Consider the following 16,702-nt stretch of genomic DNA (forward strand, 5'->3'; position numbering starts at 1 on the left):
TTCCAAAGTGCTGGGATTACAGGCATGAGCCACCTTGCCACCTGGCCCAGAAAGGACTATTATTTGTAGTTGCTTCTGGGAATGGGGGCTGCCTGCTTCTTTCTGTAACCCCTTCCGTGCTGTTTAAATTTTTACTTTGGGCCGGGCATGGTGCCTCACACCTGTAATCCTAACATTTCGAGAGGCCGAGGCACGTGGCTCACTTGATATCAGGAGTTTAGACCAGATACTGCACTCCAGCCTGGGTGACAGAGTGAGACTCCGTCTCGAAAAAAAAAGGACAAACTTTTACTTTGTACATGTTATTTTCATCAGTTTAATGAACTTAAATAACAAGTGTGTAAATTTGGTATTAGTAAAATGAAAGTGTTTGGTAATTGTGTGTTTTGGGTTTTGTGTTTCCCCTGCAGCTCTCTAGATGACACCACCTATGAAAGACTAGCAGAGGAAACGCTGGACTCTTTAGCAGAGTTTTTTGAAGACCTTGCAGACAAGCCATACACCTTTGAGGACTATGATGTTTCCTTTGGGGTACCTCTTGACTTCTTTTATTTTTCTGTTTCCCCCTCTAAGAATTTTAGTTCACTAAAATGAAGAATTCCCCTGCAGCAGAGCTAAGCATCACGTAGCATGGAGTTGTGGGTAGGATTAAAAGACTAGGGCTCCGGGAAGCGGAGGTTGCAGTGAGCCGAAATCACGCCACTGCACTCCAGCCTGGGCTGCAGAGCAAGACTCCGTCTCAAATAAATAAATAGATAAGACTAGGCTTCAAGCTGCAGCCCAGCTCTGCCAGGCTTGTTGTGACCCTGGGCAAGTCACTCAGCCTCTCTGAGCCTCATTTTCCGGCTTCAGTGGATACCCATGAAGACAAATCAGAGAGGGGCCAGAATGTGTGTTTGTCCGGCAGGCAGATGGAACAAACAACAAACTAGACCTGCAGTTCTTCAGCAGGGGTAAGAGAACTGCCCAGAAGTTATTCAGATTACAGAGAGTTGAGCCCTGCTCCTGTGAGACAGTGATGGGGTAGGTCGGGTGCATTCCTGGGAAGCATATTTTTGAAAAGCTCACCTGGGATTCTAATGTGTGTCTCTACGTCTTGTTCCTAGAGATTTTGATTACTTGGACTGGGGTGTGGCATGGCCTGGGCAGGGCACTGGAATTTTTAAGCTCCACAGATAATTCCAATGTGCAGCTCGTATGAGAACTTGTTTTTTTTTTTTTTTTTTTTAGAGAGTCTCACTCTGTCGCCCAGACTGGAGTGCAGTGGCGCCATCTCGGGTCACTGTGACTTCCGCCTCCTGGGTTCAGGCAATTCTCCTGCCTCAGCCTCCCGAGTAGCTGGGATTACAGGCACCTGCCACCATGCCCGGCTACTTTTTGTATTTTAGTAAAGATGGGGTTTCACCATGTTGGTTAGGCTGGTCTTGATCTCCTGACCTCAAATGGTCCACCCCCCTCAGCCTTCCAAAGTGTTGGGATTACAGGCATGAGCCACCAGATCAGGCTTGGTGTGAGAACTTCTGAGTTGGATGAAACATTAGCCCCAGATCCTAGAAGCCAGGGAAGTGCTGGTCTTTATCGACTGGCCACCAGGTGGCAGATTTGGGCAAGGGTCTGCCTTTGGAATTAGAATTATTGCTTAGGCCTTAGAGTAGTTCTTTTTTTGCCAGAGGCAGAAGATCCCTCGAAGATGGTTTTCTGGGTTGGTTTGTTTGTCTGTTTGTTTGTTTGTTTTTTGAGACGGCGTCTCCGTCTGTTATTCAGGCTGGAGAGCAGTGGCATGACCTCACTGCAACCTCTGCTTCTCGGGTTCAAGCAATTCTCCTGCCTCAACCTCCCGAGTAGCTGGAATTACAGGCACACGCCCCCACACCCAGCTAATTTTTGTATTTTTAGTAGAGACAGTGTTTCACCACATTGGCCAGGCTGGTTTTGAACTCCTGAACTCAAGTAATCCTCCCACCTCAGCCTCCCAATGTGCTGGGATTACAGGTGTGAGCCACAGCGCCCAGCCCCTCAAAGATGTTAATTCTCTTGATGGCAATTAACTAATACCAGGAAATGTCACGAAGCGTGTATTTTGGATTCAGTCATGGAATTGTTGAGGGCAATCAGCCATCAGACTAAAGGGATAGAAATGGTGTTGGAAATTGCAGCGGGAGCACTGGATGGAGAAGGCACTCCACATGATGGAGCAAGCAACCAAGTCTTCCAGAAGGTATCAAGCCTGACTATAAGGACAGTGAGGGAAGAGCAGAATTAGATGATTGGTTGATACCAGTGGTGAAGTCAGTCTTTTTTTTTTTTTTTTTTTTCTTTTTGAGACAGTCTCGCTCTGTAGCCTAGGCTGGAGTGTAGTGGCGCGATCTTGGCTCACCGCAACCTCCGCCTCCTGGGCTCAAGCGATTCTCTTGTCTCAGCCTCCCAAGCAGCTGGGACTACAGGTGCCTGCCACCACGCCCGGCTAATTCTTTTTATATTTTTAGTATAGACAGGGTTTCGCCCTGTTGTTGTCAGGCTAGTCTTGAACTCCTGACCTCAGGTAATCCACCTGCTTCGGCCTCCCAAAGTGCCGGGATTACAGGCAGCTCCAAAGTGCTGGGATTACAGGCGTGAGCCACCACACATGGCCTCAAGTTAGTCTTTTGAAGGGCTAGTTTCTGTTTAGCCCTTAGCGGGGAAAAGAAACTAATGGCAGTTAGTGAGGGAGGAAGTAGAACAAGGCCTGTTGAAACTCCTTTCCCATCATGGCCAAAACTTAAATTTTTTTAAGGTATCTCTGGGCTCCCCTTGGCCAAGAGATGGTTTGTTGAGTCGGTTGGGAGCTTAGAATTTTATTTTTATTTCTCACATCATTGACTCAATTTGAACCAGGTGACAAAACCTTTTGCTCTCAGTAGTGGGTCACAGAACCTTCCTGATTTCTGCCCTGAGAGTGTCTCTCTTAAGACAATATTAGGCTGGTAGACTTTCCAAATTCTGTAACCTATTCTTTCAAAGGAAGAGATGCCTATATTTTTCTAGCCAATTCATATGCTTTGAGTATCACTCAAGGGTAAAATTGTTTCTAACAAATCATTTACTAATTAGCAAATGTTTTAAGTGTAGATTTAGAAAGCTAAAGATATATAGTGGCTGCCATCTGTAGTTTGGACTTGTGATTAACTACATTGAAACGCTAACTGTACCCTAGAGTGTGAATTACTGATTAGAGTCCTTCAGGTGCTAACTAATTTATGTATTTCATGTTTGATATTAATATTACTTGAGCTTTGTGGGAGGGCAGTCTTTTCCTCCCCTGAGGTATAGCTGGAAGTTACCTCCTTTGTGAAGCTTTCCTAGATACTCTTAAGCAGACATGGTCCTTCTTTTCTTCCTTGCCCAGCACTCTGAGGATGACTCTGTGGAGCACTGATCCCTCTGTGTTGTAATTGTCTATTTACATGTCAGCTACCACCTATAATGGACTGACCTCCTTGACAGCAGGGATGCTGTCCATTCTTTTGTGTCCAGAATTGGTGGGTTCTTGATCTCACTGACTTCAAGAATGAAGCCGGGGACTCTCGCGGTGAGTGTTACAGTTCTTAAAGATGGTGTGTCCAGAGTTTGTTCCTTCAGACGTTCAGATGTGTCTGGAGCTTCTTCCTTCTGGTGGGTTTGCGGTCTCACTGTCAGGAGTGAAGCTGCAGACCTTGGTGGTGAGTGTTGCAGCTCTTTAAGGCAGTGTGTCCGGAGTTGTTCCGTCTTCCCGGTGGGTTCGTGGTCTCCTTGACTTTAGAAGTGAAGTTGCAGACCTTCATGGTGAGTGTTATAGCTCATAAAGGTAGTATTGACCTAAAGAGTGAACAGCAGCAAGATTTATCGCAAAGAGCGAAAGAACAAAGTTTCCACAGTGTGGAAGGGGACAAACAAAGTTTCCACTGTGTGGAAGGGGACCCAAGCAGGTTGCTACTGGCTGGCTCCGGCAGCCTGCTTTTATTTCCTTGCTGACCCCACCCACATCCTGCCAATTGGTCCATTTTACAGAGAGCTGATTGGTCTATTTTACAGAGAGCTGATTGGTCTGTTTTGACAGAGTGCTGATGGGTGTGTTTATAATCCTTGAGCTAGACACAGAGTACTGATTGGTGTATTTACAGACCCTGAGCTAGACACAGAGTGCTGATTGGTGCGTTTACAATCCTTGAGCTAGACACAGAGTGCTAGACAGAAAAGTTCTCCAAGTCCCCACTAGGTAGGCTAGACACAGAGTTCGCTATTGGTGTATTTACAAACCTTGAGCTAGACACAGAGTACCGATTGGCGTATTTACAAACTTTGAGCTAGACACAGAGTGCTAATTGGTACACATACAATCCTCCAGCTAGAAATAAAAGTTCTCCAAGTCCCCATCCGGCTCAGGAGCCCAGCTGGCTTCACCTGGTGGATCCTGCACTTGGGCTGCAGGCAGAGCTGCCTGCCAGTCCTGAGCTGCACCTGCACTCCTCAGCCCTTGGGCTGTGGATGGGACCCAGCGCCACAGAGCAGGGGGCGGGAGTGGGGGCAGCGCCCCTAGGGGAGGCTTGGGCGGTGCGGGAGTCCACCTTAGGCGGGGGAGTGCAGACATGGCGGGCTGCAGGTCCGGAGCCCTGCTCCGTGGGGAGGCAGCTAAGGCCCTGCGAGAATTTGAGTGCAGCGCTGGCGAGCCAGCACTGCTGGGGGACCCCACGCAACCTCTGTAGCTGCTGGCCCAGGTGCTAAGCCCCTCACTGCTCTGGGCCAGCGGCTCCGCAGGCCAGGCCGCTCCTTGTGGGCCCCCCCCCCCCGGAGCCTGCGCCCACGCCCACCAGAACTCGCACTGGCCCGTGAGCGCCCAGCACAGCCCCGGTTCCCGCCTGCGCCTCTCCCTCCACACTCCCCACAAGCAGAGGGAGGCGGCTCGACCTCAGCCAGCCCAAAGGGACTCCCACCATACCGTGGCGAGCTGAAGGGCTCCTCAAGCACTGCCAGAGTGGACGCGGAGGCCAAGGAGGCGCTGAGTGAGGGCTGCTAGCACATTGTCACCTCTCACTGTGATCCCAGTATCTGGAACAGTGCCAAGTACATAGTAGGGACTTAATAAATATTGATTCACTATGTAAATGAGACTTTTCCAAAACATGCTTTCATTGATGCCTCTCAGCATTTATACACCTTTTACCAACTTACTACTGGCCAAGTAGACAAATGAAAGCAGTAATCCAGATAAACCCAAGAAGACATCTGTTCTTCTCTTTTCTCCCTGTGGAGGGGGAGACTTAAGTGGCTTCTTAACTGGTGTGTCATCTGATCAAGTGGTCCAGGTAATGGATGGATGCCAATGTCTGGCCCCAGGCTTCACCCCGTACTGGCACTGGTCATTACAGAAGACACTGCACCAGAGCTGAAAGCACCTCTTGTCACTAGGCAGCTGTGGAGTCTACTGCACTTGACCTAGCAAAATCTGCCTAGAGACTGTTAGAGTCATCACACTATCTGAAGTTACCTCCAAACTGCCCTCCTTTTTTTCCCAGGTGGAGTCCTGGCCTCTTAGATATTTTAATGAGGATTTGCTTGTTGACATGTTCTTTATTCACTAAGGTGTCAGCATATTACTGTCTTAGAGCTGAGGGTTCTTCATCTTTTTTGGATCAATACCTCCCTCTAAGAATCTGATGACTGCTCCGGTCCCTCTCCCAAGAAAAACTTCCATACTCGCCGGTAAAAAAAAAAAAAAAAAAAAAAACTTTAAACACATTAAATTTAACAGAGTTTTACTGAGCAAAGAATGATTCACAAATTGGGAAGGCTGCAACCAGAACAGGTTCAGAGAGACTCCATAGTGCGCCACGTGGTTGGAGAGGATTTAGGATTTATGCACAGAAAAAGGAAAGTGACATACAGAAAATAAAAGTGAGGTACAGAAACAGCCGGCTTGGTTACAGCTTGGTGTTTGCCTTAAACATGGTTTGAACAGTTGGCCGCCTTTGATTAGCCAAAACTCGGTGATTGGTAGAAGAGTAGATTACAGTTCACTATGTAGAGAGAAGCCCTTAGATCCAAACTTAAAATATGTAAGGAGGCAGTTTTAGGCTACACTTCATTTAGCACACTCAGGAATACCATTTCAGCTTCAAGCTGTAAGTGTTTGCAGCCCCCTGAGACCACTTAATCCCAAGTTAAAAACCTCTGCTCAGAGGCAGCATCTTTGGGTTTTTTTTTTTTTTTTTTTTTTGAGACAGAGTCTCACTCTGTTGCCCAGGCTGGAGTGCAGTGGCACAATCACAGCTCACTGCAACCACCACTTCCCGGGCTCAAGGGATTCTCCTGCCTCAGCCTCCCAAGTAGCTGGAATTACAGGCGCACGCCACTATGTCCAGCTAATTTTTTTTGTATTTTTAGTAGAAATGGGGTTTCAGCATTTCACCATGTTGGCATGGCTGGTCTTGAACTCTTGACCTCAGGCGATCCAACTGCCTCGGCCCCCCAAAGTGCTGGCATTGCAGGCATAGATCACTGCTCCCAGCCCAGTGAGGCACCATCTTATTGGATATGGAGACAAAGAATCTGCCTTAGCATCCTGGATTTGTATTTTCTTTCCAAGAGTCCTTAAATGAATTTCTAACTTTTGTGAGCCACAAGTTCCTCAGCTATGAAATTAGTGACATTAACCTCCGCTCTTCAGATTTGTATGAGGATCAACTAAAATGACATAGGGAAAAAACGCATCCTAGCAAGTTGGTATCTACTTTAGAAATGAAGGAGGTCATGTGTATGTGAAGTCTCCAGACTCAACATGCCATCTTATATGTGTCTGTTTCTACAAGTGAGCTGGTGACAACAGTAATCGCTATTTTGGCTCATACATGGGTAAGGCTGATCTTGACTAGGAGGAGTCGATAAGACTCACCAGCTGTGGCCACTGTCTGTGCTGATTGGCTAGTGCCCATGTCTCAGAAACTGCTACATATTTTGACTATTCCTCCTGCACTTAAGGGCATGCACACTCCCAAAATAGACTCAGATTGTCTAAGGAATAATAATGATAAAGAGAAAGCCCTCTTTATGTGGTCTATTTGGAGTCAGTTCCAAAAGCATTAAGAATTTCTGCTGAACTAATGCAGCTAGTTTCTTTCCTGCCACCACTTTCCTTCTAAAATAGTTTCAAGATCTGTGGGGGAAAACATCTAATTACAGTGAACGGACTGGTGGGAGGAAGTTAAGCATTGGGGTTTTCTGCCCTGTGGAACCTTGTCCTAACTTGGGCAGATGGTATCACACTACCTGGTCATCATCCGCTCATTCACTGTTTGACCAGTTGGTCATTCATCCACAAATGTCCTTTTTGCAGGAGGAATGAAGGTGCTAGATCTGCAGATGCTAGCATGAAAAGACAAATCTCCTGCTGCCAAGGTGCTTAAAGGAGTGGAGGTCAGGGGACAAGCAAGCAGACAGGCAGCTGTGAATGCAGACAGGAAGCACCACGAGGCAGTGGGACCCACCGAGTGGTATCAGGGTAGAGATGAGCGGGTCTCGTGTGGGGAGGGAGGAAGTGGACTGCAGAGAAGGTGATGGGGCGAAAATAGCTTGAGAGGTGTGGAGCTAGAAGGGCTCTCACATTTGTTTATTAATATGCCCTTTGCAAAAGAGTGGCCTGATGCCTGGAGTCACTCAAAAGATTTCCAATTCCACTAGGAAAGAGTCTATTTTGGCTTCAGTGGTTGTATGTGCACCCCCTGATTTGCTGTGTGCTGAGGCATTGTGGTGATGGACGCAAGTGCAGAGACCTTGAGCATGCATCAGACTCTAGTTCTTGCCCTGAGTCCTCGAAGGAGGCAGGAGAGACATCATGGGAGACAGGCACCGCTGATCAGTGATGAGACCAGACCTGCAACTCGCATCTTTTACTCAGTCCTCTGCCCTTTCTGCTGGATGGTGCCCCCCCAGTATAGGGTGCAACACACAATTGGAGCATTTAAGGGCCACAAAGAGGACAGATTACCAATGCTTGTGTGTTGATTCTTTGAGCCTGTTATCTCATGGAAAAATCATTTATAAAACTCTGTGTATGGGATGAGTGGGAAATAGAGAGTGAGTATTAATGGGTGCAGGGTTTCTTTTTGGGGCAATGGAAACAGCCTGGAATTAAATAGTGGTGATGTTTGCACACTTTGTGAAATACTAAAAACTCCTGAATTGTACAGTCTTAAGGAACTTTTATTTATTTGTTTTTGAGACAAAAGTCCCTGTGTCACCCAGGCTGAAGTGTGGTGGCATGATCACCGGTTATTGCAGCCTCAATCTCTGAGGCTCAAGTGATTCTCCCACCTCAGCCTACCAAGTAGCTGTGACTATAGGTGCGCACCACCACATGCAGCAAATTTGTAATTTTTTGTAAAAACAAGGTTTTACCATGTTGCCCAGTCTGGTCTTGAACTCCTGTGCCCAAGCAATCCTCCCACTTCGGCTTCCCAAAGTGCCAGGATTACAAGCATGAGTCACCACACACGGCCTCAGGTTTAAGAAACTTTTAAATAAATGAAATATAGTCATACCAAAACAGTAAAAATGGGTTTCGGGGAAAAAAATGTCTTTAAAACAAACTTACGTATGGTATAATCCTAGTCCTTTTAAAAAAATGCTTTCAAAAACTGGCAGTCAAGTCGTAAAAGGACAAATACTTATGATTCCACTCATAAAGTAGTCAAAAGTAGTCAAAAACCATAGAAACACCACCATAAATGTATAATTTTTATTTTCAATTTTAAAAAAGGTAAGTCAAAATCATAGAAACAGAAAGTAGACAGGTGGTTACTAAGGGCTATGGGATGGGGAAGTTAGTGTCTCGTGGGCATAGAGTTTCAGTGTTACAAGATGAAAAGTTCTAGAGTTACGCTGCCCAGCAGTGTGAATATGCCTTATTGTACTGTACACTTAAAATGGTTAATATGATAAATTTAGCATTATGTGCTTTTTACTATAGTAAAATAAAAGAAAAAAAAAAATGGGGCCGAGTGCAGTAGCTCACACCTGTAACATAATCCCAGCACTTTGGGAGGCCGAGGTGGGAAGATCACTTGAGGCCAGAAGTTTGAAACCAGCCTGGTCAATATAGCGAGACCTCATGTCTACAAAAGAAAAATGTTAAAATTAGACAGGTGTGGTACTTGTAGTCCCAGCTCTCCGGAGGCAGGGACTGAGGCAGAAGATCACTTGAGGGTAGGGGTTTGAGGCTGCAGCGAGCCATGCTCCTGCCACTGCTGCAGCCTGAGCAACAGAGCAAGATCCTGTTGTAAAAACAAACAAACAAAAACTGGCAGCTAATACCTGAGAGTGAATATCTTTTATCTCTGGTTAATGGGATCGAGAAAATACTTCATGTTATAGAAAGAACAGTGTCTTTGGACCCACACAGACCAAGATTTAAGATTAGCTCTGCCAATTACTAAGTACTCTTTACTATGAACCTCTGTTCTCCTCATCTGTGAAACTGGAATAATGAATCCTACCTCCAAGAATTGTAGTCAAGTTGGAAACAATTTACACAAAGTGCCAGACACCAAGCCTGGCACAGTAGGAACTGAGTAAATAGTGGTTAATATTTTTATCAGTGTCTGCATTGCTGACATCTCCATCATTTCTATGCATTTATTTTTGAATCAGAAAAAGATGTTATTTAAAAAAAAACCCAGTAGTGCCCCTTGTCCCATTCCTATCAGTTATATAATTATTGTTACTACCCTCTGGAATTTCAATAGCTCTTTGTTTTTTGGGTTTTTTGTTTTGTTTTGCTTTGCTTTTGAGACAGGGTCTCACTCTGTCGCCCAGTCTGGAGTATAGTGGTGTGATCTCAGCTCACTGCAGCCTCAACCTCCTGGGCTCAGGCGATCCTCCCACTTCAGCTTCCCAAGTAGCTGAGACCACAGGCGCATGCCACCACACTTGGCTAATTTTTGCATTTTTAGTAGAGACAGGGTTTTGCCATGTTGCCTGGGCCTGTCTGGAACTCCTGGGCTCAAGCGATCTGCCTGCCTTGGCCTTCCAAAGTGCTGGCATGAGCCACGCCTGGCCTAAATAGCTCTCTGTATTTGCAAAAGTGTGTTGTAAGAATCATTCAGAGCCTCTCGATTGGATGGAGGCTCTAGAATGCACAGAAAAAGGCTGCTGCTGTGTATCTCTGCAAGTCATGCACAAGATGGGGAACAGCAGGCTCCCTCTTGCTTACCAGTTCCAATGCAGGGAACTGAGCCCTGTAGCTGTTTCTTTCATATCTCACCCCTTTTAAAGAGACCACAGGCTTTAGAAGTAAAGGACTCTTTTGTTGAAGGAGTGTTTTAAAATTTAAATGAGCATTTATTGTTCAAAGATGGACCAACCAGTCTTTTGAAGAATTCAAGGCTCTTTAGAGAAAAATAAAGCCTTGGAGGAGTATCTGAGAAGCTTGTTAGAGGCATGGGAAGGGTCTGGAAATAAAAAACTTCATCTGGAGTTTCTGCCTTCTACCAACAGAGCTGAAGCTAATGCTCTTCTAAGACAAGCAAAACAGATGGTTTGCGTACTTCCTTTCCTTCCTTTTACTTCTTCTGTAATAGACTTGTCGTGTCTGATGTTTGGGCTGACGTGGTACTCTAATAGAGTTAGAGTCTGCATTTTTTATGTCCTCTAGTATGTTCTGGTTGATGGTTGAGGGCAACAAACCAGGAATCCCAGATGCCAGCACCAAGACCTCAGACAGGTCACTTAACTCTCCGAGCTCCATCACCATTCTCTCCTTGCAGACCTCACAGGGAACAGGCAAAGCTCTATGAGATACAACATCATTATGATTAATCCTATTCTGATTCTGAAAGCAAAGCTCTTCCTACACAGACTCCTATTTCTAAATACTAAATTAAAGACATTTCTTTATGGTGTATTTTGTGTACTTGTAGAAATGGAAAGTGTTGAGATAAAACATGAAGCAATGATGACAAAGTGCTAACTTTTTCTTGTTTTAATTTCTTCATGCTTTTTTCCACCTAATCCCCTAGAGTGGTGTCTTAACTGTTAAACTGGGTGGAGATCTAGGAACCTACGTGATCAACAAGCAGACGCCAAACAAGCAAATCTGGTTATCTTCTCCATCCAGGTATGTAGGTATGTTCAGAAGTCAACATCTGTAATTCTTAAAGACTTCCAAAATGCAACATTGTGGACCATTTAAGAAATGTCAGCTGAGCACGGTGACTCACACCTGTAATCCCAACACTTTGAGAGGCTGAAGTAGGAAGATCACTTAAGGACAGTTCAGAACCAACCTGGGCGACATAGTGAGTCCCTGGCTCTGTAAAGAAAAGAAAAATAAAGTCACGGCTGGGTGCAGTGGCTCACACCTGTAATCCCAGCACTATGGGAGGCCAAGAGTACGGATCACTTGAGTTCAGGAGTTTGAGACAAGCCTGGGCAATGTCACAAAACCCCGCCTGTACTAAAAATACAAAAGTTAGCCAGGTGTGGTGGCACACGCCTATAGTCGCAACTACTTGGAAGGCTGAGGTTGAGCCTCAGCGTGAGCCCAGGAGGTGGAGGTTGCAGTGAGCCAAGATCACGCCACTGCACTCCAGTCTGGGCAACAGGGCCAGACCCTATCCCCTCTCCCCCCCAAAAAAACAAGTCACCGTCTTATGTTAGTATCCTTGTAATTGAGTCTTTCCTGATATTTTGCAGCCTGTCTCATTCTCAGTAGAAAAATTTACTCTAGTTATATAACTTCTCCCTACTGACAATTTGGATACTGTAAGCAGGCATCAGGATATTAAGAAGATCTGAAGTGAATAGCTTATAACTTTTCCAAATTCAGCCTAGACAGTTTTCCTCTATTAAATCATTGCCCTGACTTTTTAAAAAAAGCTGCTTTTGACCTTGTAGCATTTGAACAAGTTGCACTTTGTCTTCAAAGCAAGTTAAAGTTTGACCTCTACTTGTTTTGAGCCTCTCAGGTAAAGGGTTATTTGAATTCCCTTTGCAGGATGGGGTTGTGTACCCTGTGGAGGTGGCAGAGTGTTTTATATTGCTGTTCTAGGGCATTTAATCCCTCCTGCCTTTTCCATTGATGTGCTTTCAATGTAGAGGAATAAAAGATTGTGTTGGAGACACAATGCAGCCTGCAAAGCATCTGAAAGCCTGAGAACATGCAGTGAGAGATGTCCCTCATCCCTCAGCAGCCTGGCTGCTGTTGAAGTGGTTGTAAGAAAGTAAAAGAAATGCCCACAAAAAGCTCTCAGATCCAATCATTCATTAGCACTTCCAAAGACAGCATGTTGACTATGAATTGGGAAAGGGCTAGATAAAACCAGCATAGAATTCTTTGAAAGACTAATGGTATTTGCATTTTTAAAAAATTAAACCTTACTCTATCCGCTAACATTGACATCATTTTTAGGCAATTAATATTATACCATTTATCATTCTGTGATCTCTAATGCTTTGTTCAGAATAAATAGTGTTATGTTTCCTTTCCCCACACTCTCATCCAGGAAGTGTGCTAGAGTTTAACAAAAACAGCACTAGAAATCACTGTCATTCTAGGAAGGCCCTAATTCACAACTCGTATTGGTTTTTAGAGCCAGTTAGTGTGGAGGTTGGAGGATTTTAACCTCTGTGGGCCAGTTAGCCTCTGTGGCTTCAGTCACTCTTCCTGACCCTGGCCATGCTTAAGCCTGTGTGTTCTTATCCATCTCCGGGGGAACAAAGTGGATCAGCTCAGTCCAGCGATCACTTTTGGGGATCATTGGCTTTGTAAATATCAGGCAGGCACCTACCCCAAAAGAATTTTCCCCATATCTGGAGACTGAAAACTTCCATATCGTATTTGGACACACTGTCCAGCAATAGGCTCTTACCCTAGCTGTGTTCAGAAATATGGGAATTTGGAAAGATCTGCTGAGCAAGCTATTTACTGTCACAGATACTATCTTCCTCAAAAAAAATTATATATATATGTGTATATATATGGTGGGGGGGCAGGGTGAGACTGAAGAAGTGCCTCCGCGGGAGAAGGCCACACCCAGGGACCACAGGCTCCCGGGTCCACCTCAGGCCCCTCCCCTTCCTGCGTCCAGTTTCCGGCAGATCCAGAGAGGCCACCACCGCGTAGAAGTCAGGGGAAGGGAGGGAGAGAAGCGTTTCCTGAGGACAATCTCTCAGTGCTTCTGTGGGAAGCGGCGGCAAGATGGCAGCTCCCAGCGGGGGACGGAAGCCGAGTCACTCTGCTGGTCGCTGGAGACCAGGACGCTGCCTAACACAGCCGTCCCGCTCCAGGCCCTCACTACCAGGACAGCTCTCCCCACTCCCGGCCTGCTGCCCACACAGACTGCGGGGTCTGGGGGAACAGGACCCTGGACGTCCCGCTCCTGTCTTGGAAGGAGCAGGCCGGAGCACGGGAGCGCCGTGTAGCTGTGCCTGCAAAGGCACAGGATTCCGTGGGAGGATCCCGCAGCTTCGGGCCGTTGTCATTGTTTTCATACCTGTGGTGAATAGCATGACCAGACACACGGTAATGTCTGGAGAAACCTCTGAAGAGGAGTAAGAGGTTGTGGACATGCTGTGGCCTGGACAGTGGCTGCTGAGCCATTGGAGCCTGCACCCACCCAACTTGGCCAAAGAAGCCCCCATACTCTCTGTGGAAAAGATTTCCAGAAGCTGTTGTGTCAATAACAAAGCCTCAGAAAAATAAAAAATAAAAAAAAAAACCATAAAATTATCAACAGTGAAGATCATCCTTGAGTCTGATTTGAAAAGTAGGATGAAATTCTGCAGAGGCATTTTACTGGCAAGATACCACCCTCAGCCAGATCTGCAGGTCCCGGCCATCATGCCAGGGAAAATGCTCCATTTACCACTCCTCAGCTTCTGTTTCAGGTTTCAGAGATCTGTGTATTGGAGGGGCTTTAAAGCGAGAAGGATCTTTACCCACTTACTCTTATTGACAGATGTGAATATGGAGGTCCAGTGGGGAAAGTGACATGTCCTAAGTCAGAGTAGAGTTAACAAGAAAACAGGACCAAAAATGACTGAGCCTCTAGTGTATAATGGGCATTGATGAGCTACTGGAAATACGGAGATGAAGAAAACACAGTCCCATCTTCAAGGAGCTCAATCTAGCAAGGGAGACAGACTCTTTGTAGGTGGGACCAGGCTTCCCTGCAGCAGAAGGAAGCTTGAAATTGGTAACGAGCCTCAGCAGGGACAGAGGTAGGCCACCATGCTACCCTGAGAGGATTGCATGTGGACACGGGGCTATGACCTGGCCCTGCTTTGACCCACTAGCTGTGCTGTAGGGCCAGGTGGGGCCTGGAGTGGCCTGTGCTAAGGGGCTACTATGAGCTCTTTCCGCTCCCCCAAGGCATTGCATAAATAATGTCACTTTCTGTTTGCACAGAAAAATCAAGGACACAATTTTCTAGAACTTGGGGTGCCTCCCCTCTCCCCAGCCCAGTAGAAGGTCTACAATGACTGATGGGCCCTTGTTTTTGTTAGAGATGGAACACCCCGCAGGGTTACGAGTGGTCATTTGTGGCCCACAGGCCACTGGCAAGTGGAGGCAGAGCTGTGGAGCCCTCGGGAGCCACAGAGGGCCTGTTGGTTGCCACGACATGCCAACTCAGCTGCTGCTGGCCCTCCTGTGGGTGGCAGTGCTAGTGATGTGCAGAATCCTGGGACTAGTGCCAGGGAACCTATGGATACCCTGGGTGACCCAGGTGTGCACTGCTGTGGTGGCCTTCACAGTCAGAAGATGACATGCTGAGAAGGGGAGAATCGGCCCAGAGTGAGATCCGCAGAAAGGCCAGGACCAAGATGCGGCCAGCACCTCAGGCTGGAGGGTTCCAAATGAAATGAGCAGGTCCTCCTGTCAGGACCTAGGTTAGTTTCTGAAAAAGCATGAAAAGCAGACCTCATGAACTTCCCCGAGCGACTGATGCAAAGCGCGTCCTGCATGCTTCACAGCACCGTGGAGAGGATCTTCAGGGGCAAACTGCAGACTATCTGAATGATGGCACTGACCATCAGCAGACTGCAGAGCTGCCTGACCAAGAAATTACGAGACAGAAGCAATGTTTGCAGGCAAAGAAGAAGGGGCCAGACACGGTGGCTCACGCCTGTAATCCCAGCACTTGGGGAGGCTGAGGCAGGCGGATCACTTGAGGTCAGGAGTTTGAGATGAGCCTGGGCAACATGGTGAAACCCTGTCTCTACTAAAAGTACAAAAAATTCGCCAGGTGTGGTGGCAGGCACCTGTAATCCCAGCTACTTGGGAGGCTGAGGCAGAAGAATCGCTTGAACCCAGGAGGTGGAGGTTGAAATGAGCTGAAATCCTGCCACAGCACTCCGTCTTGGGCAACAGAGCGAGACTCTGTCTCAAAAAAAGGAGAAGGAGGAAAGGCCAAGGCAGGAATGAAACAGGCCAGGAATGTTGTAGTGAAGCAAATAGCCTCCCTGTGCAAAGGTGCTATTGTGAGCTCTTTCCACTCCCCCAAGGCATCGCATAAATAATATCACTTTCTATCACTCACCCCACTGAGTGTCCTGCCTCTGCTCAAGGGTGGTACAATGGGGACTTGGCAGTGGAGGGGAGCAAGGAAGCTGGACATGGTGCTTCCCCAGCGTCCTAGCCACAAGTCCCTCTGAAGAGTGTGGATGACAATGGTGACCTTAGTTGCATCTTTCTAATGTCCTGAGGGGGCAATTGTAGAAGCAAACATGCAAATGTGGGAAGAAATCCAAAGGAGTAAAGAACTCACGGCACAAGTGCATAGTGTGCTGGGGGAGTAGGCCTCTGCTGCCCGCTCTGCCTGAACTGCACCAAAGACATTTGATGAGGCCATAGAGGGAGTCCACGGAGGAGGACACCTACTGCCCGACCTTTAGCAGAGACTAAGCAAAGGGCACGAAAACTTGAACCGCATGTGTCACACCCATGACCACTACAAGAATATGGCCCAAAACCTGGCCCAGAAATTGAAGAAAGACACTTCCAGTTTTCAGAGAGAGATGGTCTGCTATAAGAAAACGGCCCAGGGGATAGGCACAGTAGCTCACGCCTGTAATCCTAGCACTTTGGGAGCCCGAGGCAGGCAGATGGCTTGAGCTCAGGAGTTCGAGACCAGCCTGGGCAACATGGTGAAATCCTGACTCTACCAAAAATACAAAAATTAGCCGGGTGTGGTGGTGCATGCCTCTGGCCCCAGCTACTCGGGAGGCTGAGGTGGGAGGATTGCTTGAGCCTGGGAGGCAGAGGTTGTAGTGAGCCAAGATTGCACCACTGTACTCCAGTCTAGGTGACAGAGTGAGACCCCATCTCAAAAAAAAAAAAAAAAAGAAGAAAATGGCCTAGGAAGTCTGGAGGGCTGCCGTGTACATTGAGAGAGTGCTCCAGGCACTCCAAAAAGAAAATGACCACAACAGGCAGAAATTGGCTGACTATGAGGCCAAGTTCCAGCCTTTTCCAAGCAGCTTTTGGCTCCTGGGGCCCCGCCCACAGCTGACAGGGGTCTGGAAGTGCCACATGGACCATGGGCTGCCAGGGCCCCCAGGAGGGAGGCAGGTCACAATGTGAGGGATTGGTTGCGGCCAGAGCACCAGCTGGTTTGATTCTGTTTTCCCTGTACCTGGGTCCTGAATGCCCAGAGACTCGGGAACACCAGCTGGTGCTGCTCCCTTTAAAGCA

At 47.1% G+C, this 16,702-nt stretch overlaps 1 protein-coding gene across 1 annotated transcript in view; it reads left to right on the forward strand.

Moving 5' to 3' along the window:
• The window catches only part of FXN (frataxin), a 42,682-nt gene that overhangs the window by 15,279 nt on the left and 10,701 nt on the right, over positions 1–16,702 (forward strand). Inside the window, exons 5-6 of the mRNA XM_011970197.1 lie at positions 411–531; positions 11,028–11,125. Coding sequence (XP_011825587.1) covers positions 411–531; positions 11,028–11,125 — 219 coding nt within the window. The remainder of the gene's footprint in view (positions 1–410; positions 532–11,027; positions 11,126–16,702) is intronic.

This window comes from Mandrillus leucophaeus, unplaced genomic scaffold (assembly GCF_000951045.1).
Source record: "Mandrillus leucophaeus isolate KB7577 unplaced genomic scaffold, Mleu.le_1.0 Scaffold93, whole genome shotgun sequence".
NCBI lineage: Eukaryota > Metazoa > Chordata > Mammalia > Primates > Cercopithecidae > Mandrillus > Mandrillus leucophaeus.